Genomic DNA, 22,120 nt, shown 5'->3' with positions numbered 1-22,120 from the left:
ACATGCTCAAAACATATCATTTGTTTTGGATAATTACTTCTACTTGAGTGCGTTTTTGTGTTCTCACTGTTCTTCTCATCGCCGGTTTTCTCTTAGCACAGACGTACAGAGAGGCTACACTTTGAAAATGAACAGAGTCGTGTAATGTACACAAACTGCATTCCGTCTGAGTTTTTCTAGCTCAGGCTTCAGCTTAGCATGTTAGCGAGCAGTGAAATGGATGCTTGAAATCTGAGATTTTGAAGTTAATAACCTGGTGCTTGTTACCCAATTGTGTGGATGTTAATTAATGTAACAGGTGTAAATAATAATATACTTTAGAACTTATATAAAACTAGGAAGAAACTGAATCAGCAAGCATTACAAACTTATTTTTAAAGAGAAGGCTAGTTTTGGTTATCTATACTAAGTAAAATAGCACAAGATTTCCAATACTGACACTGTAGCTAAGCTAACCATGCACGATTTAGATTCTCTAGTGATCTTTTCCACCACCCATACCGACACTTTGACCAGTAGTCGGTGTTGCCCTTTTTTCCATCAGTCATGGCTAATTTTGTCTGTTAAGTGCTCAGTCTTGACTAGAAGTGTCTTTCTACCTTTAGCCACAGTCAGGCAGGCTAATTGTTATGCGCTAAAGTTAGCTACATAAACTTTTATGTTCAAAAAGAAATCCAGATTGTTTTAAACTGGTTTAGCTAGTCTTCCATCCTAAAAAAAGATGACGTTTGGCTGGTGTAGATGGTTGTTCAGCTAGTCCTCCAGTACGACCAGCTAGAAACCTAAACCAAAACCTAAAACAAAAGTTTGTTAGCCCGGACTAACATATCAATTTTTCAAGCAGGAATTATAATGCAATAGACTTCCAAAAATATAATAACATTAATCCAGACTTGGACTATGACTAGAAGTGTCTTTCCACCTGTGACCAGTGTAAGTGCTGCTAATTAGCCAGACAGGCTAATTGCTATGTGCTAAAGTTAGCTACGTATTGGATATATTTATTAATCCCTGCGTAAAAATAAAGCTAGATAGCTAGCTGGTCTTTAAGTGTTTTGAACTGGTTTAGCTGGTCTTCCATCCTAAAAAAAAAAAAAAAAGATGATGTTTGGCTGGTAAAGCTGGTTGTTCAGCTAGTCTCCCAGTATGACCAGCTAGTAACCTAAAATCCTAAAGAACAGTCTGAGCAGCTATGGCTAGTTACCGGCTACAATCAGTTTGTTAGCCCAGGCTGTTGTTTTAAGCAGGGATTGTACTGTACTGTAGAATATTTCAAAATGTTTAGCAGTTAGCCTGCAAGCTGCCAGTCTGTTAGCTATATTCTAATTAGCTCTATGCTAAATAAGATATATTGTACAGCAGGTCTAACAATTGAATTATTGCAAATGGTTTAACTGGTCCAAACCCACAAAAACTAATATAGCTTAAATTATTCATTCTTTTTTTTGCTAACCATGAGTGTGTGAGCCAGGTCCAGGAGGTGTTTCATATCTAAACGTGCATAAATACAAACACCATGGGATACGTTGGGATATTTTTGTAAAACAGGAATGTGTGATTTCTTAATTCTTATAAACCTTTATTTAACTGATGTACGTTGGTGGGGATTATACTGTATACTTGGGGGTAATAGGTGTAAAAGCTGAGATGGGTGTGGGCTCACAATCATGTGAGAGAATTGCTAATCAGTTTAAAAAACATTTGTTAATGCAGGGTTGCATATAATGTAGGTGTTTTACCACCAACCGTACATAATATTGTGAAAAGATGTAGAGAATCCTGAGAAATCTCATTCCATATATGGCATACTGGAAACCACTACATGGACAGAGAATCTTGCTACTGTGATAAATATAAAGCCACATGGGTTTCTTAAGGCACTTAATGCTGCATCTACATCAAGAAATGCAACCTAACGCTCTATTACACAATTACACGAATACAAAGCCATGCATCAGTTCTATGCTGAAATGCTGTCGACTTCTGTGGGCCTCAGCTAATCTCAAATGGACCAGAAGAAAGTGGAAACGCGCTGTGGTCAAATGAATCCACTTTTCGGTTTGCTCTCGGGAAAAACAGATGTCAGGTTCTTGAGGCCAAAGATAAATAGGGGTCATTCAGACTGTTATCAGGAAAAGGTTCTGTCATAGTATAAGGGTGCCGTCAAAGCAAAAATCATATTTTTTTAGGGATGTTCTCAATTCCTAAATGATTAAAATGTGTAATTAAAAGGAAAGGTGATTAAATTCTTCCTTTTTTCAATTGTGTTTACAACATAGATGTATTATTATTGGTTTTAAATATAAAGTTTAGGGGCATTCAAAGACGTTTTTGCAATTTTAAGCATCTCAGGTCATAACAAGGTACATGCATGTCATCTTATTGAGACCAGCAAGAAGACTGACGTAAGACAGGAGGGGATAAATGGGTAAAGGTGTAATGCACTGCTAAGCTCCAGGTCATGCACTTGCTCAGTGTTAACGAAAGTGATTAATAGATAAAAACAGGTGGTAGAAAACTGGAGGCTCTCATATTCAAACAGCATTAAGAGAGTAAGGGAGTCGAGCAAAATCAAGCGAAGGGAGTAAAGAGAGGGAGGGGGTGGTAGAGAATGCCGCGCTCGCTCGCCGTGATGCCGGCAAAGCGAGCGGAGACGAGAGGAGGGGTAGGAAAGAAAGCAGAGAGCTTTGCTTTGCGAGCGTAGGAGGAGAGGCTCATAGTGACAGCAGGGTCAGGAAAGGAGCACCACGGAAAGAAAGATGCAGAACGGGTGAGAAGAATGGCAGAGAGGATGCCAGGGCGGAATAGACGACGTGTAGAAATCGTTCTTGCAATTAATTTATGTATGACTGGTGCTGCCTGGTAGATTATAACAGATGAAGCGAGAAGGACTTGGTGGATCTGAGTGTAAGTGCAGGTGGTAAATAGCTGTAGGTCAGTACACGTAGCAGATGGCAGAACAGAGTCTTGATTTAGGGTAGCCGAGTTCTCAAGTGGAAGCGGAGGGGCATCTGGGGTCAAGGCTCATTCATCAGTTCCTTCCTGAAGCAGGTGATAATCATTGGATCTCAGAGCTTCTTCAACCAGAAGAAGTCTCATAGGACCAGGAAGACTCTCCTCGTGGATCCATTAGAGGTGTAAACAGAGATCCACCAAATCGGTTACTGGTGTAACTGGTGGATGCCTTCAGTATCCAGCCATGGGAGAATGGACAATCCTGGAACGCCTCCTGGAGGCTGCTGTTCAGCAGCACTCTACTATGATTGGAAGGTAAGAACGTTTCATTGTGTTTGCTTCAGATCACCATTGTGGTGGAAACAAATATTTCATATTTATATTAATTGATTGATTGATCTTCAGTGATATACTGTATGTCTTAATATATTTAGACTTTATTCCCCATGTTTTAATTTAATTGTATTTATTTCTTAAGGAAAATCTGCAGTTAGAAGTGGAAACCTTGTTATATACAGGGTTGTGCACCGAGTACTGTCATGAATGCATTCAATAAAGTATTTATTTAAATATACACCGATCAGCCATAACATTAAAACCACCTCCTTGTTTCTACACTCACTGTCCATTTTATCAGCTCCACTTACCATATAGAAGCACTTTGTAGTTCTACAATTACTGACTGTAGTCCATCTGTTTCTCTACATACTTTTTTAACCTGCTTTCACCCTGTTCCTCAATGGTCAGGACCCCCACATGACCACTACAGAGCAGGTATTATTTAGGTGGTGGATCATTCTCAGCACTGCAGTTACAATGACATGTCTACTCACTGTCCACTCTATTAGACACTCCTACCTAGCTGGTCCACCTTGTAGATGTAAAGTCATAGACGATCGCTCATCTATCGCTGCTGTTTGAGTCGGTCATCTTCTAGACCTTCATCAGTGGTCACAGGGCGCTGCCCACGGGGCGCTGTTGGCTGGATACTTTTGGTTGGTGGACTATTCTCAGTCCAGCAGTGACAGTGAGGTGTTTAAAAACTCCAGCAGCGCTGCTGCTGTGACCACCATGTCAGTGTCACTGCAGTGCTGAGAATGATCCACCACCCAAATAATACCTGCTCTGTAGTGGTCCTGTGGGGGTCCTGACCATTAAAAAACAAGGTGAAAAGGGGCTAATAAAGCATGCAAAGAAACAGATGGACTAGTCAGTAATTGTGGAACTACAAAGTGCTTCAATATGGTAAGTGGAGCTGATAAATGGAGTTGGTTTTAATGTTATGCCTGATCGGTTGTAATGAAGCTCCTGTGCCACTTTCTACAACTGCTGGCATCATTAATTTGAGTAGAGTGAACTAAATGATTGTTCTCACTGGAATCGTAATCAAGTTTCAGATTGATTGAGCAATGAATAAAAAAAAGGTGCCGTAACAAAACGCAGATTTATTAAGGAGCCATATGTGCTTCATGATTTTTTTGTCACAAAGCAAAATGAGAGTTTGTGTGTGGTATTGAGTAAAAGTAAAAGCATATTTTATTATCAAATTCTGACTTTGCTAATTGTTAGATATAAAAATTGTAATTGGTTTGCCCAGTCGAATTGTCAAATTTTTTCTAAGAACTCAACATTTTTCTCATTATAGCCCTTTAGTCGATTTTGTGTGTAGCTGTGAAAACTGAAGCAGCCTTAGATGCTTTTCTGGGACCTTATATAACTCTCTAAATGAGTTGTTGCTGAGCTCTTGAAGAAATGTCAGCACTCGTGATTAGAGCTGAGTAGAGTATTCCAGGTTTCCTCTATTTACAGATAATAGAATAAACCAGAATAGAATGCCTTTATTGGTCATAAATACATATACTCGAGCCGAGAGGGTTAAGTGGCTTGCTTAAGAGCCCAACAGTGGCTGCGTGGCAGAGCTGGGATTCAAACTGTTAACCTTACACACGGTAGAATTACTAAAATAAAATCTTATGGTATCTTATCTTTAATAATAAGATGAGTTGGATTTAAATTCTACAGAGTTGGTTGTGTTCACTTAGCTAAACTGGCTTGACAATGTGTTGGATGACTTTCCTTCTTAAGCATTTTTTTAAAGAAACTAAAAAAATATGTACATGGGTGGGTGGGGACTGGGGTAAATTGCATCTTTAGAGCTGAACAGTGGTCACAAAATAAATCTTACTGACAATAATTTGTATAACTTGGGCACAGCATAGTTACTCTAGTAAATGGTACAAAAAAAAATAGCCATTAAAACAACCACATACACGCGTGAGGATTTGAGCGAGTTTGACAAGGGCCAAATTGTGATGGCATGATGATGGCTCTTGTGGGGTGTTCCCGGTCTGCAGTGGTCAGTATCTATCAAAGTGGTCCAAGGAAGGAACAGTGGTAAACCGGAGACAGGGTCATGGGTGACCAAGGCTCATTGATGCACGTGGGGAGCGAAGGCTGGCCTGTGTGGTCCGATCCAACAGACGAGCTACTGTAGCTCAAATTGCTGAAGAAGTTAAGGCTGGTTCTGATAAAAAGGTGTCAGAATACACAGAGCATCACAGTTGCAGGGTTGTTTTGGCAGCAAAAGGGGGACCAACACAATATTAGGAAGGTGGTCATAATGTTATGCCTAATCGGTGTATATGACTAAGCACCTTAATGATCCCATTGCTAAGCACTGAGACTTCACAAAGCTAGAATTCATAGCAGAGCTGCCATTCAGAAACGTTTAGCTCAATAAAAATAAAAGCACATATGAAGAATGAATGATTGATTACTTTCGGCTGCTTCTGTTAGGGGTTGCCTGAGCAGATCATTAGACCTTAGGTTTTATGCCGTATGCCCTTCCTGAAGCAACCCTCCTATTTCCAAGCTTGGGACAGGCTAGGTTCATAAGAATGTAATAATAACATCAGTATAATAATTCATATGACCAAATCTGTTGACTTTAAAAAAGAAAGAAGGAAGCCAGCTATCAGCACATGTACATTTACAAGTGTTCATTTAAAACTATTTGACTCAAAGACTGAGGGCTGCACGTCTGCTTTCTGCCTTTTTCTACATCTATCATGCTTTATTACATGCTTATTTGTCTGTGCGATTGTCTTAGAAGGCATCTTTTCCCGAGGAGGTATTTGTCTCAGAGGGGATATGACAAATCTTATGACTCTACAACCTAGCATAGCACTATTGGGAGTCTATGATAAGTGAAGGCATGGAAAGAAAAAAGCAAATATTAGTGAGAAAATAAAGAAGGCCAGTTTTTTAGGACCTATTTGTTCAAGTTAACACTGCTTATTACAGTCATATTATTATTAAGTTGTGTCAAGTCTATTCCAACTCCTGGCGACCATAATTACATAGAATATTATAGAAATTCATAGTATTAGACAAACTGTTCTAATGATAACACTTCCTTCATTGTTTTTGCTAACTCTCAGCTTGAAGTGCTCTAAGTCTTTTGAATTAACGGAGATAAGATCAATGTAATCCAGTGATAGAGAATTCTGCATACATGAAGACTGACTGAAGACTGTACTGCTTCAACAATCCTCAACTGTTTAGATTCCACTTTCCTCTTCCTCTTTCCCCCTGTGCACAAATGAAGCCCCTCAATGACATTATTTGACAGCTTTGGTGAAGAGGAACTCCAGTGACCTGCACAGAGCCCTGACCTAAACCCCACTGAAAACCTTTGGGATTGATTGAAACAAATCTGACCTGACAAGTGTTTTTTATAATGAAAGAGAACATATTTCCACACTTAAAAAGACACTTAAAAATCATGTTAAAAGCTTTGTTAGAATATATAGCCATATTTATACACATGGTTTTGGTATGGAATGTCCAACACGCTCATGGTCAGGTGTCCACATATAGTGTGTATGATTATATGTGTATTAAGCAATCCAAACATTAAGCTGTTAAAGGAGCCTTCATTGATGTAAGTGCTAAAATACCAAGCTTCCACAATTATATTAACAAGTAATAATAATGGACACACTGGTATGAGTGGATCAGACACAGCAGCGCTGCTGGAGATTTTAAATACCGTGTCCACTCACCGTCCACTCTATTAGACACTCCTACCTAGTTGGTCCACTTTGTAGATGTAAAGTCAGAGACGATCGCTCATCTATTGCTGCTGTTTGAGTCGGTCATCTTCTAGACCTTCATCATTGGTCACAGGACGCTGCCCACGGGGCGCTGTTGGCTGGATATTTTTGGTTGGTGGACTATTCTCAGTCCAGCAGTGACCGTGAGGTGTTTAAAAACTCCAGCAGCGCTGCTGTGTCTGATCCACTCGTACCAGCACAACACACACTAACACACCACCACCATGTCAGTGTCACTGCAGTGCTGAGAATGATCCACCACCCAAATAATACCTGCTCTGTAGTGGTACTGGGAGAGTCCTGACCATTGAAGAACAGCATGAAAGGGGGCTAACAAAGCATGCAGAGTAACAGATGGACTACAGTCAGTAATTGTAGAACTACAAAGTGCTTCTATATGGTAAGTGGAGCTGATAACATGGACAGTGAGTGTAGAAACAGGGAGGTGTTTTTTTTATTTTAAAGCACTATATTTTATAAAATGATATTAAAAATGACTTCATTTCGTGAATGATTGCGTGCCTGGTGAGCGTAACGAGAGCTGTAGGTTGTCACAGCAGCTGTATAAATGAACCACAGTGAAGATAATACTGGAGGGCACTTGACTAAACAGACTGTTAGCTTTTATTTCAGCCAGCTCTATACAAACAGAGAGAAACAAGACACACAAATGTGATTCACGTTTAACACGAACGCAGCCCGGAGTAATTTTATGCTGAGCACTGTATATAGATCTGGTTTTATATATGTAGTTTTAATACTAGTCTCACAATCACCCCATTATAGTGAAAAAAAATCAAACATTATACGCTGAGGCATATGCAACAGTCCCACAACCAGATGGTTAGACGCACACACTGAACTGTAGCAGCTATATTTACGTCCAGTCAAAACCGTGCCAGCACTGAGAAGCAGAAAGACCCATATCAGGACATGCTTCACATACACTCACGCACACACACACACACACACTATTCAAACGTATTAAACGATTATTCTTCAGTAATATATCTTCAGTTTGCACACATACATTACGCCAACACCGTTTTCTATTTACTAACACGTCTATAGTTCGAGCCAAGCAACTATTTTACAGCCAAGAAGCATTTAGGGATGTGATGTAATATTTATTTTACACTGTTATACTTACATTTATATTTATTTTACACCGTTATACTCACTGTTATTCTCACATACTTAATTGTTTCAGATCTTCACACTAAACTGAATAGACATCCAGCCCAAAAAGCACATCATACCAACAGTCACACATGATGGTGGCAGTGTGACGATGTGGAGATTCATTCGCTTCAAGGCCTGGTGATGCTCCATAACTGACAGAACCCTTAATTTGTTTTAAGTAAAATTGGATTATGTAATAAGACAGTGATCCAAAGCACAAAAGCACCCTGTGCACCTCTAAATGGCTCAAATGAGACTGAGAGACTTGGCAGGAACGTATACAGACAAGACTGTGTTTTTTATTCATTCCTTTTGTCTTTTTTTACATGTATGTGTGGTTCTGAAACCGGGCACTCAGGTGGCGCAGTGGTAAAGACACTATTCCACTACTGCTGAGTTCTAAGGGTTCAATTCCCAGAGGTGCTATTGGGAAGTCGGCATGACTGGATACTGTATGTCTGAGGGGTTGGTGGTGTTCAAACAGCCTAGCCTAGTTTGAGGTGAACTTGTCAGTGTGTTCTCAGTGCTGGTCCCAGACCCAGATAAAAATAAAAAAGGTTGAATTTGGAAGAACATCCAGTACAAAACTGTGCCAAATCTGTGCCAAGTTATCTACTTTGGCGACACATAAATAGAGGAGCAGACAAAAATGTAGTTCTGACATCATTGTATTAGTTTACTTATTTATTATTGCTGCAATATGCCAGTGGCATTTTATGTCTAGTTATTTATTGATCATAGTTATGGGACTATAGCTGATTACTTTGCTGATTACTCTGTGCTTATATAAAGAGCTGATTTGACTGCACTTGACACATTTAAGTGTAGAATAAACGACTCGGACTCGTTTCAAATGACTTGGACTGGACTCATGACTCATAAACAACAAGAGTCCCTAGCGTCAGCATGTGTTAACATTAGTTACGTGTGACAATTATATATATATATATATATATATATATATATATATATATATATATATATATATATATATATAATTATTATAAGTATTCACAGTTTGAAGGTCACTTCATTTGAACATTTTTGTTAACTTTGGATTGGAATCTCAGTTAAAATGGTGGAATACCCTACATAGTACACTTCACAGGAACAACTGGGGTGAATGGAACGCTCCTACAGACTTAACGCTTTCTGAACCAATCAGACCTTCTGAATTTTTAGTAAGAAATGCTGTTATTTGCATTTATTCAGTTTGCGTCACACACGATGGTCAATGAAACGCTTGATTGGCTTTCTGACGAGTTCGTGTTTTACTTCACAATCGGGAAAAGTTTGGAGGTTTTTAATTATAAGCACATTTACAAAATAACGGATTATATTCCTAATGGCTTATAAATTTAATAGCATCTGGAAGAACAGAAGCTAAGGTGAGCAGTGGTTATGATTTTTTTTGCTGTGTTCTGGATTTTGGCCGCTGTGCTGTGATTTATTGCTCGCTTTTGTTTTGCAATGAAAACAAAACATATCAGTTTAAGCTTTTAACTGGTACCTTCTTGTTATGGAAATTACAATCATTTGCACAATGACTAGGAAAGTAAAGGCACTAAGTAAAACGGCAAAATACAGTCGCTAATCTGTTGTTGTTTTTTATCTGAACTTACATATTATTAGTTTATTTCTACGCTACATTTCCAATATATGTTTTGTGTATATTATATTGACTCGTGACTTGACTCGGACTCTAGCCTAAAGACTCGTGACTTGACTCGGACTCTAGCCTAAAGACTCGTGATTTGACCCGGACCCGTATTTTGTGACTTGTGAACATCTCTTTCGATCAAAAAAGGAATTATAAAGCCAATCCAGAAACACCGCAGCATTTTTTAAGGTCTTTATCACACTAGGATGTCAGATTATGATTCTTTTTCTGAAACAGATGCACAGTATGAATATTTTCATGTATTATGAGAAGATATTTTTAGCCCAGTGAGCTACAGTGATGCCGGAGTGATTACAGAACAGAATGTGTCTTTACACACACACACACACACACACACACACAGATCTTCAGATTAATTTTGCTGATAAATAATCGGATAATCTGCATTTTGGTGGTTTACCCAGGCGGGTATCAAAAGAGTAAAAATAACATAATCTTGCTCTTGAATGTATTCTGTATTTCTTTCTCAGTGATAAACAAGTTGCTTTTGAAGCAAAGACATTTAAAATTCAGTGTAGATAAAAAATGGTAATGATGGAGTAATAATTACATTTACAATTACAGCATTTAGCAGACGATCTCATCCTGAGTGACTCAAGTGTTTCCTTAGTAAACAGCTATGGAGCCTTGGTGGTGACATCTCATGCATCATATAAATAAAAATAATGCATGGCCACGGCGTATTGACACATTGAAGCATTAGCTTATACATCGATCAGCCATAACATTAAAACCACCTCCTTATTGCACTTTGTAGTTCTACAATTACTGACTGTAGTCCATCTGTTTCTCTACATACCTTTTTAGCCTGCTTTCACCCTGTTCTTCAATGGCCAGGACCCCCACAGGACCACCACAGAGCAGGTATTATTTGGGTGGTGGGTCATTCTCAGCACTGCAGTGACACTGACATGGTGGTGGTGGTGTTAGTGTGTGTTGTGCTGGTATGAGTGGAGTTTTTAAATACTGTGTCCACTCACTGTCCACTCTATTAGACACTCCTAGCTACTTGTCCACCTTGTAGATGTAAAGTCAGAGACGATCGCTCATCTATTGCTGCTGTTTGAGTTGGTCATCTTCTAGACCTTCATCAGTGGTCACAGGACACTGCCCGTGGGCGCTGTTGGCTGGATGTTTTTGGTTGGTGGACTATTCTTAGTCCAGCAGTGACATTGAGGTGTTTAAAAACTCCAGCAGCGCTGCTGTGTCTCATACCAGCACAATACACACTAACACACCACCACCATGTCAGTGTCACTGCAGTGCTGAGAATGATTCACCACCCAAATAATACCTGCTCTGTGGTGGTCCTGTGGTGGTCCTGACCATTAAAGAACAGGGTGAAAGCAGGCTGAAAAAGTATGTAAGTAAGTAGAGAAACAGATGGACTACAGTCAGTAACTGTAGAACTACAAAGTGCTTCTATATGGTAAGTGGAGCTGATGAAATGGACAGTGAGTGTAGAAACAAGGAGGTAGTCATAATGTTATGCCTAATCGGTGTATAATGGCGCCCAGCCGACCGGTAGCAGAACTGAGACCCGAACTCAAACAGATCAGAATCTCACTGATTATCTTTTAGCTTAACTGGAGGTGGATTAAAACCAGGGATGTTGTTGCATTCTGTATCAGTTGCAGGAGGGAGTTGCAGTCCTCCAGTCCTCCAAATAACAACAGACTAGACAAATATGTGCAGAATGTGCAGATTTGACACCACACTAACACAACATATGCAAAGATAATCCATGTCACAAGCGTGCATTTTGTTTCAGCTCCTATAACAAGTGAAAATCAAAACATGGCAATGTTTAAAGCAGTCCAGCTTTGCCCAGAATGCCACAGGCGGCAGATTTCAGCTCAAGCATTTTGGCTCCAAATCTAATTTAAATAAATGTATCGCCTTAATTTAAATATTAAATCTTATTATTAGCCAGTTTCAATTGAATTCCATAGCAGACTACACATTGCTCATTTAAAATGTAATTTTTACTTTCATAAAAGACAGAGCCACATATACATAAATAAATAAATAAATAAATAAATATCAAGTATGAAATTATGAATGAATATGAATTATTTTCATTATGTGGCTAATGGAGTAGCAGTCGGTCGTTGTCATTTTTACTCGTCGTTATGGTATAGTTACTGCTTTCAATCATGTCGACCTCCATCACTCCTACTGCTCCCTTTCTGCCCTGTGCTGTTGCCATGGTAACAGGCGCAAGAAGATGGGTGCAAAAGAGACGGATGAGGGTGTTGTGGGTAAAAACCCCTCCCATCCCCTCTTTTTCTTCTTCTTCTTCTTTCTTGAATGAACAAATTGACAGAATGAAATTCTGTACATGCTAATATGCTCTTCTCTGGTCACTATCTATAAGGAATTGGGTATGTTACTTTATGTTATGAAGTAGGTGCAGAGGGTGGATTTGTGTCTCTTAAACTGCCCTTAAGATGGGTGAATGGAGGATTCATATACAGTAGAATGAAGCAATGTACGTAGACGAACCAAGACATGGTTTGAGGAGAACTTCAGTGGTCTGGAACGAGTTTTAGCCCAATTGAACACATTTGGGATGAATTGGAACGCTTAGGGGGGAATACACCAATCATATAGAATGAATCATATGGTTCTAACTTGGTGGAAACAGTGTGGGAAGGCCATTTCCTGTTCCGGCATGACTGTACTGCTGCACACAATGCAATGTATGTAGACAAACCAAGACATGGTTTGAGGAGAACTTTGTATCTCTAGTTCAGTTGAACACATTTGGGATGAATTGGAATGCCGCTAACAGGGTCACTTACTAAGAAAGCTTTAGAGCTGCTAGAATAGACAGTTCTACATTTACTTTTTCGGCATTTAGCAGACATCTTTATCCAAAGCGACTTACAGTAATTAAGGGTTAAGGGCCTTGCTCAAGGAACCAACAGTGGCAACCTGGCACAGGTGGGGCTTGAACCAGCAACCTTTCGATTACTAGTCTAGTTCATAGTCCCGTTTTTGAGAGAAGAATTGCATTGCAGTACCATGGAACCAAGACTATAACAGACCTAAACAAAGGAATAGAGACTAAAGAGATGAAACGTAATACAGGAAAGACAAATGACTCCTCAAGGGAAGGATTTTTTGACGGCTGGGATGGACGATGGATGATCTAAAGCTATTAAAATCTACTAATGCAATTCCTTTTCAGCTCAACTGCAGATTAATGATCGAGTGTTTGAGTGTGTATGTGTGTGTTATGTGTGTGTTCTGTGTTGTGAATGTACTTTATCCCTTCGGCAGATGCTTCCCATGCTTTTTTTTCCCTCATGATTTCGGTTTTTGGAACCGTACCCAAACCACACAGGACATTGGTTGGAACCGCCGGCGTGTTGGATTAGGATGCACTGCAGCCTACGCAGTCCAGAAGGATGCTGTGCTATTATTATGTGTGATTTGGTGCAGATTATATTTGACCCCGCAGCTGTAGCATGTGGCGGGTGTGCAAATCCATTGTGATTCAGATTAGGATTGGGAAGAGCTAATCTGCCCACATACCTTTGGTACAGGTTAAAATGTTTACTATAATAACTAGAAGCTTTAATATAGTATTTAGCACCTAAACAATAGGTTTAGATTGCATATGTTAAATAGTATGACCTTACTGCCATGTATTTCCTATTTTCTTCTATTTTATTTATGCATTTTCTCTGCAATTTATAGCGTAGTCAATTTGTCTCCCGCTGCTGGGGGATCCCTGATTGCAGTCGAGGAGGGTATATTGCTGCTCACGCCTCCTCTGACCCACGCACAGCCCTTAGCGAACCCCTTTTTCACCCATGCATTCTGCACAGACGCCTCTTTAGCTGCCAATCAGGGTCCTTACAAAGCGTTTAAAGACACCACTCACATAGTCCGGTCATCCCACCCTGGCAGAAACGTGTCTGCTGCAGGAACTGACAATTATGCCCGCTAGATGGCGCCCATCCGACCGGTGGCAACGCTGAGTCTCGGCACTGGTGTGCTATTGGAATATACCGCTGTGCCACCTGGGTGCCATTTCCATGTATTTCCCTGTATGAATTACTAATCATTAATCACACTAATAACAGATGTGAACAATCCAGATTCAACACAACATTCAGATTTTAAATAAGCATATTTACAGAGGCACATCAGTTATCCAGTACCAACTGGTCATGTGTGCAATGAAGTATTTTATTTACTTAATAAGTGGACAGCAAGAAGGTCCTGGGTTTGAGTGGTGGAGCGGTCCGAGTCTGTGCTCTCCCAGTGTCTGAGTTGGTTTCTTCCGGGTGCTCTGGTTTCCTCCCACAGTCCAAAGACATGCAGTTTTGTTGTATTCTTACAACATTACAACATCAGGAAGATTCGGCCCTCCTGGCAGGTGTTCCCATGTCCACTATTAAACCCTTACAGCTGCAGCTGCTCGCATCACCCCACTGCTGTGTTCTCTTCACTGGGTTAGGGTTAAAACACTGATGCTCGCCTACAAAGCCAAAAATGGACCCAAGCTACCTTGGAGTACTTATAAAACCCTGCTTGTCCCATGCAACATTTGAGCCACTAGTCTTGCTCGTCTTGATTCTTCACCCAGAACTCAAGGAAGACAAGCATCAATGCTTGTGTTTGCTTTGTGATGGACTGAGGACCTGTCCAGGGTGTTTGCTATCTTTTTCTCCCGACTTTTAGCGTATCCAATGACCCAATTGCGTTATGCTTCCTCTCTACTGATGCCGATCCTCGCCCTGATTGAGGAGAGCGAGACTGACACACACCCCCTCCGACATGTGCAGTATCCGACTGCATCTTTTCACCTGCACGAGGTGAGTTCATATGTGAATCAGCTTTGTGTACGGAGAGCCACACCCTGATCAACACATTATTTCCCGACTCTGTGTAGGCGCCATTAATCAGCCAGCAGAGGTCGTAATTGCCTCAGTTATGAGGAACCCCTATCTGGCTCTCACCCTGTATGAACAACAGCCTGATGGCAGAGCTGAGTTTTGAAATGTCAGCTCTGGTGTGCTAGCGTGTTTTACCGCTGCACCACCTGAGCGCCCTTCGGTTGCTGTTTTTGCAACACGCTAGCTAGTTTGCTTAATTAAAATGTTAAAGAGTGATGTTTTAATTGGGGTTGTGATTTTTATTTTTTATTTTAGTGGGGTTGCCATGGGAAAAATAAAAATAAATTAAGACATCCTTGGACATCCCTTGACCAATCAGCAACATCTACTTTCTTGCAGGGAAAGGCTAACACTTTAACAGTATACTTAAGAATGCAATTTAATAACATATAACTGATGTAGGAATTAATTAAGGAATTATTAGTTAAATGTAGATCAGTGTGTAAACAAGGCGACAGAGGCAGTGAATTTGGTTCTCCTTCTTTTTTAATATTTAATTCCTTTTTAACATGACTTCATTAGCATAGTATTAGCCTGTGGCATAATACGACTAATAATAATGTTTAATGGTCTGAACCACAATGAAAAGCAAGCTACAAATTAAGTACTTTGTGTTCTTTTTTTATTATTATTTCTTGTTTATGTACACAGAAAATGTGTCTCGCTTATTATCATGTCTCACTTATTTGGAGAGAGTCCAATAAATCACATTCTTCAGAGCTTGACCGGTATACTCCACACGACAAATAAGTTATATTGTCCAATCCATCCATTATTTCTGGATATATTGTTGGCTGAAGCTGAGAAAAACGTTACTTAGCAACCGGTGGTCTGTAGAGTGGTAATGGTACGGTAAAAAAAACAAGACATGCATATCTAAGTGTATATTGGAATCCCTAGTCATTAACTCACCATCACCATTAGGCAAGGATGCCATGGCTAATCTTTTAGTGTAATCCCCACCAGAAGCCTGTGCACTTATTAAGTCGTAAGACATTATATGTGATTCACAGAAAAGCAGACCTGATGGGTTTCATGAATAATGGCAATGCTTTACATTAGTGCAATCTTTGCTAGAACACGTGCATACAGAGTCATATGATTTCTGACCTGGTGTCCTTAATGTTACCATGCGTGTTTTTTTTCTATTTTATTTATGCATTTTCTCCTAATTTAGCGTAGGTCGATTTGTCTTCCGCTGCTGGGGGATGCCTGATTGCAGTCGAGGGGGGTATATTGCTGCTCACGCCTCCTCCGACCTGCGTGCAGCCCTTAGCAAAACCCTTTCTCACCTCTGCACAGGTGCTTACACTGATCAGCCATAACATTAAAACCACCTCCTTGTTTCTACACACACTGTCCATTTGATCAGCTCCACTTACCATATAGGATCACTTTGTAGTTCTGTAGTCCACCTGTTTCTTTGCATACTTTTTTAGCCGGTATCACCCTGTTCTTCAATGGTCAGGACCCCCACAGGACCACCACAGAACAGGTATTATATACAGGTCCTTCTCAAAAAATTAGCATATTGTGATAAAGTTCATTATTTTCCATAATGTAATGATAAAAATTAAACTTTCATATATTTTAGATTCATTGCACACCAACTGAAATATTTCAGGTCTTTTATTGTTTTAATACTGATGATTTTGGCATACAGCTCATGAAAACCCAAAATTCCTATCTCAAAAAATTAGCATATCATGAAAAGGTTCTCTAAACGAGCTATTAACCTAATCATCTGAATCAACGAATTAACTCTAAACACCTGCAAAAGATTCCTGAGGCTTTTAAAAACTCCCAGCCTGGTTCATTACTCAAAACTGCAATCATGGGTAAGACTGCCGACCTGACTGCTGTCCAGAAGGCCATCATTGACACCCTCAAGCAAGAGGGTAAGACACAGAAAGAAATTTCTGAACGAATAGGCTGTTCCCAGAGTGCTGTATCAAGGCACCTCAGTGGGAAGTCTGTGGGAAGGAAAAAGTGTGGCAGAAAACGCTGCACAACGAGAAGAGGTGACCGGACCCTGAGGAAGATTGTGGAGAAGGGCCGATTCCAGACCTTGGGGGACCTGCGGAAGCAGTGGACTGAGTCTGGAGTAGAAACATCCAGAGCCACCGTGCACAGGCATGTGCAGGAAATGGGCTACAGGTGCCACATTCCCCAGGTCAAGCCACTTTTGAACCAGAAACAGCGGCAGAAGCGCCTGACCTGGGCTACAGAGAAGCAGCACTGGACTGTTGCTCAGTGGTCCAAAGTACTGTTTTCGGAAATCAAGGTGCCAGAGTCTGGAGGAAGACTGGGGAGAAGGAAATGCCAAAATGCCTGAAGTCCAGTGTCAAGTATCCACAGTCAGTGATGGTCTGGGGTGCCATGTCAGCTGCTGGTGTTGGTCCACTGTGTTTTATCAAGGGCAGGGTCAATGCAGCTAGCTATCAGGAGATTTTGGAGCACTTCATGCTTCCATCTGCTGAAAAGCTTTATGGAGATGAAGATTTCATTTTTCAGCACGACCTGGCACCTGCTCACAGTGCCAAAACCACTGGTGAATGGTTTACTGACCATGGTATTACTGTGCTCAATTGGCCTGCCAACTCTCCTGACCTGAACCCCATAGAGAATCTGTGGGATATTGTGAAGAGAAAGTTGAGAGACACAAGACCCAACACTCTGGATGAGCTTAAGGCCGCTATCGAAGCATCCTGGGCCTCCATAACACCTCAGCAGTGCCACAGGCTGATTGCCTCCATGCCACGCCGCATTGAAGCAGTCATTTCTGCAAAAGGATTCCCGACCAAGTATTGAGTGCATAACTGAACATAATTATTTGAAGGTTGACTTTTTTTGTATTAAAAACACTTTTCTTTTATTGGTCGGATGAAATATGCTAATTTTTTGAGATAGGAATTTTGGGTTTTCATGAGCTGTATGCCAAAATCATCAGTATTAAAACAATAAAATACCTGAAATATTTCAGTTGGTGTGCAATGAATCTAAAATATATGAAAGTTTAATTTTTATCATTACATTATGGAAAATAATGAACTTTATCACAATATGCTAATTTTTTGAGAAGGACCTGTAGGTGGTGGATCATTCTCAGCACTGCAGTGACAATGAAATGGTGGTGGTGTGAGTGGATCAGACACAGCAGTGCTGCTGGAGTTTTTAAATATCGTGTCCACTCACTGTCCACTCCTACCTAGTCGGTCCACCTTGTAGATGTGAAGTCAGAGACGATCGCTCATCTATTGCTGCTGTTTGAGTTGGTCATCTTCTAGACCTTCATCAGTGGTCACAGGACGCTGCCCACGGGGCGCTGTTGGCTGGATATTTTTTAGGTTGGTGGACTATTCTCAGTCCAGTGACAGTGAGGTGTTAAAAAACTCCAGCATAACACACACTAACACACCAGCACCATGTCAGTGTCACTGCAGTGCTGAGAATGATCCACCACCTAAATAATACCTGCTCTGTAGTGGTCCTGTCAGAGTCCTGACAATTAAAGAACAGCATGAAAGGGGGCAAACAAAGCATGCAGAAAAACAGATGGACTACAGTCAGTAATTGTAGAACTACAAAGAGCTTCTAAATGGTAAGTAGAGCTGATAAAATGGGCAGTGAGTGTAGAAACAAGGAGGTGGTGTATATTCTTGTTGCTATTGCAACCAAAAATGCAGTAAAACTGTGATCATGTGCTTAACGAATTAATAAAAGAAACATCTGCTGCTAACAGCACTGATGAAGTATTTTTGTTTTAACAGTTTATTGACACAGAAGGCGCTGCTATAATTAGAGCCTGTGAGTAGTTACGTCAGCTCTCACTTTTTAAATTAGCCTGCATCGTTAAAGGAGCAGAGAAGGCTAAAAGAAAGAGAGACTAAGGCTCATTTAAATAGCACAAATATCGCTAATTAGCATGTGCTCTGTTGCTAACAGTGAAAGGATTGCGTCAACGGAAGGCTGTTTTTCTTTCATAAAGCATGTCTTTTGTTTCCGTCTCGATTCCACCCTGATTTCTTTCTCTTTCCACTTTGTCCAGGATCCTCCTTACAGTCGTCGTGATCTTCCGGATCCTGATCGTAGCCATCGTGGGGGAGACGGTGTACGAAGACGAGCAGACCATGTTCATATGTAATACTCTCCAGCCTGGGTGCAACCAGGCTTGCTATGACAAGGCCTTCCCCATTTCACACATTCGATACTGGGTCTTCCAGATCATCCTGGTGTGCACGCCCAGCCTGTGCTTCATCACCTACTCCGTCCACCAGTCGGCCAAGCAGCGTGACCGCCGCTATTCCTTCCTCTACCCAATCATTGAGAGGGAATACAACCGCGAAGGGACACGCAAGGTGAAGAACGTCAACGGCATCCTGGTGCAGCACCCTGACAGCAGCGGCGGCAAAGAGGAACCCGACTGTCTCGAGGTTAAAGAGATCCCGAACGCGCCGCGAGGCCTGACCCACGCCAAGAGCTCCAAGGTGCGCCGGCAAGACGGCATCTCTCGCTTCTACATCATCCAGGTGGTGTTCCGCAACGCTCTGGAGATCGGATTCCTGGCTGGCCAGTACTTCCTGTACGGCTTCAGCGTCCCGGGGATCTTCGAGTGCGACCGCTACCCTTGCCTGAAGGAGGTGGAGTGCTACGTGTCCCGCCCCACCGAGAAGACAGTCTTCCTGGTGTTCATGTTCGCAGTGAGCGGGATCTGCGTGGTGCTCAACCTGGCCGAGCTCAACCATCTGGGCTGGAGAAAGATCAAGGCGGCCATCCAGGGCGTCCAGGCTCGCCGCAAGTCCATCTGCGAGATCCGCAAGAAGGACATGTCTCACCTGTCGCAGCCAACCAACCTGGGCAGGACTCAGTCCAGCGAGTCAGCTTATGTTTGATCCTATCGTAGCTTTTAATTTTAATTTGGAGTGCATGGAGTTTGGGATGTGGACAGTTCCTGGGTCAGTTTTTAGAGTAAAGGATAGGGTACAACCCTACCGAGCAAGACAATTGACAAACCACTCCCCCCTCTAAACCCTATGTGGTGGAATGAGCGGGGAAATGTTGAGAAGGTTGGTAGGAGGTACAAAAGAAGACGACGACAATAATATATTATTCCAAGAGTCTTTGCTCTGGAGAGTCTCAAAACTGATTCAAGGGCTGGAAGAGAACGGGATAGCGGAAGGGCCGTCAGGAACAGTTGACGGACATCCAAGGCAACACACTGCAGGGACGTGAACCTCATGGCTTCTTCTAAACACTCCTATGAGCTCTGTGCTCTATAGGGAGGACGGTGATGCGTGAGATTATTATCATTATAGCTATTCTCTTCCATTCCTGCTATGAATCATTGTCAGAGCTCTGGTGCCAGATGAAAATTACTATTTATGCCTGGTGTTTTGTCAGTAAATCACGCAGAACAAAAAAAATATAACAATGCGGTGTATCTAAACATTATTGCACAAGCAACACTGCCACATTGACACACTGACACATGATATACTGATATACTCCGCTCTCTGTCTTCTTTATGATAACACCTTTACATCCCAGCGTTCTGCCACAAGACCCCCGCTATCTCAGATAGATTAGATCATCGTTCCATTTTGTGCAGCAGAAATGAAAGGAAAAGAGAGGAAATTGTTGAAAAAAAGATAAGGATATAAGGGAAACCAATAGCGTTAACATGCTATATGAACACTGCATGATAAGACCATGTTAAAAACAGTCCATATAATATCTTGATTTGCCATGGCAGCGTATATCATTTAGCAGATGCTTTAATCCCAAGCGGCTTACAGTACTGTGATGGGACCTTGCTTAAGGGCCCAACAGTGGCAACCTGGCCTGGTGGGGCTTCAAACAGCGACCTTTTGATTACTAGTCCAGTACCTTACCCGCTAGGCTACAACTGCCCTTATATCCAGTGCCATGTTGTCTTACCAGCCGTGATGATTCTAAGGAACTGATAAGGATCACTGATATGCCCCTAAAGGCTTGGTTCACTTAACGCCATGCGCCTTCTGTATTTGTGAACACAGCCTGGTATTCAGACCCCCAAAACTCTCCTGGATCTCCATTTCCAGCAGCATAGCTGTTACTATTACGCCAAACAAGCTAACGTTGTCAAACTAGTTGTATTAAAGAGTCAATCATTGGTCCTTATATTCAATTTGGCACACGAGCGTCCTATTTATTCAGGCTTGGGACTGGAACTTTAGAACTAAGGATGCGCTGATATGTGCCCCCCAAACACTAGGTTCATGAAATACCATGCACACTCATGGAACTCCATTTCCAGCAGCGTAGCTTTTAGCATTACGCCAAACGAGCTAACGTTGTCATACTAGCTGTATCAATTGTTAATTCTATAAAAGTGTAGACATGGATTTCTGTCTTATGGTGCAGTGTTCAAGCACAGAGTTTAATTAAGTGCCATAATTTTCTAAATAATCTTAAATATTAGTACAATGATTCCGCATTTAGTTACCAAATATCTAAATAGATAATAAATAGATTTATTTAATTTAACTGTGAGCTAGTAAAGTGTTACGATATACAAATCTATTACCTATTTATTCATTTCATAGCGCACAGAGCTTTTTTTTTTTTATAAAAAGAGAGGCATATTGTAGACGTATTTAGACGAAAAGGCATGTTTACAGATCTGTTGAGCGGATGAAATGTGTCGTTTTTTTTATTAGCGTGTCTGTCCTGTGTTGATCTGCATGTTTTTATGAAAAAAAAAGAAAGAGATGTATCATGCATGCATGCATTGCACCTTGTTTGTCAGAGAATTAGGGAGAGTGGAGGGGAAAAAGATTTGCTAATGATGCCCCCCTACAGCAAGGCAAAGTCTGTTCAGGTTAAAGAGACAGAAGTTTAGAGGTTATGGAAGCTGTGTTGATGGGAACAAAACAAAAAGTGACACACAAGCTTAGCTTAAATGATGATAAATGATCCGACTCAAGACGGCACTCCATTAATGATCAGACTCGTTAATAATCCCCCGTCCTGCTTTATTTTTAACTCAAGGATTGAAGGTTATTGCGAGACTTGACACTAATATTCAAATAAGACACGATTGGACGTAAGTGCTTAAGTGTACGCTTTTAAAAAAGCAGGATAAAGATGATGAACCCCAGACCAAGAGAAAACTGTGCCAGAAGAAGACGAACAAAGGGACACGGAGCAAGAAAGAGCCGTTGAGCGTCCACACGTTCTCTTTCTTCAAGGGAAGGAACTGTTTACAGTACACTTCAAGCGACAAAAGCCATAACTTA

At 41.1% G+C, this 22,120-nt stretch overlaps 1 protein-coding gene across 1 annotated transcript; it reads left to right on the top strand.

The window, feature by feature from the left end:
- Window positions 1–3,127: 3,127 nt before the first annotated feature.
- LOC134302461 (gap junction delta-2 protein) lies at window positions 3,128–19,735 on the top strand. Its single transcript, XM_062987568.1, has 2 exons — window positions 3,128–3,270; window positions 18,892–19,735. Exons 1-2 carry the CDS (start codon window positions 3,200–3,202, stop codon window positions 19,733–19,735), a joined length of 915 nt encoding a protein of 304 aa, XP_062843638.1. The 5' UTR covers window positions 3,128–3,199.
- The last annotated feature ends 2,385 nt before the right edge of the window (window positions 19,736–22,120 follow it).

The sequence above is a fragment of the Trichomycterus rosablanca genome, chromosome 25 (genome assembly GCF_030014385.1).
Source record: "Trichomycterus rosablanca isolate fTriRos1 chromosome 25, fTriRos1.hap1, whole genome shotgun sequence".
NCBI lineage: Eukaryota > Metazoa > Chordata > Actinopteri > Siluriformes > Trichomycteridae > Trichomycterus > Trichomycterus rosablanca.
This window is presented reverse-complemented; position numbering and strand designations above follow the sequence as displayed.

Bases quoted from the DNA above. Each gene is read 5' to 3' on its own strand.
- LOC134302461 (XM_062987568.1), top strand. From the start codon at position 3,200: ATGGGAGAATGGACAATCCTGGAACGCCTCCTGGAGGCTGCTGTTCAG. The intron at 3,271-18,891 runs GTAAGAACGTTT...CACTTTGTCCAG, and splicing joins CACTCTACTATGATTGGAAG to GATCCTCCTTACAGTCGTCG.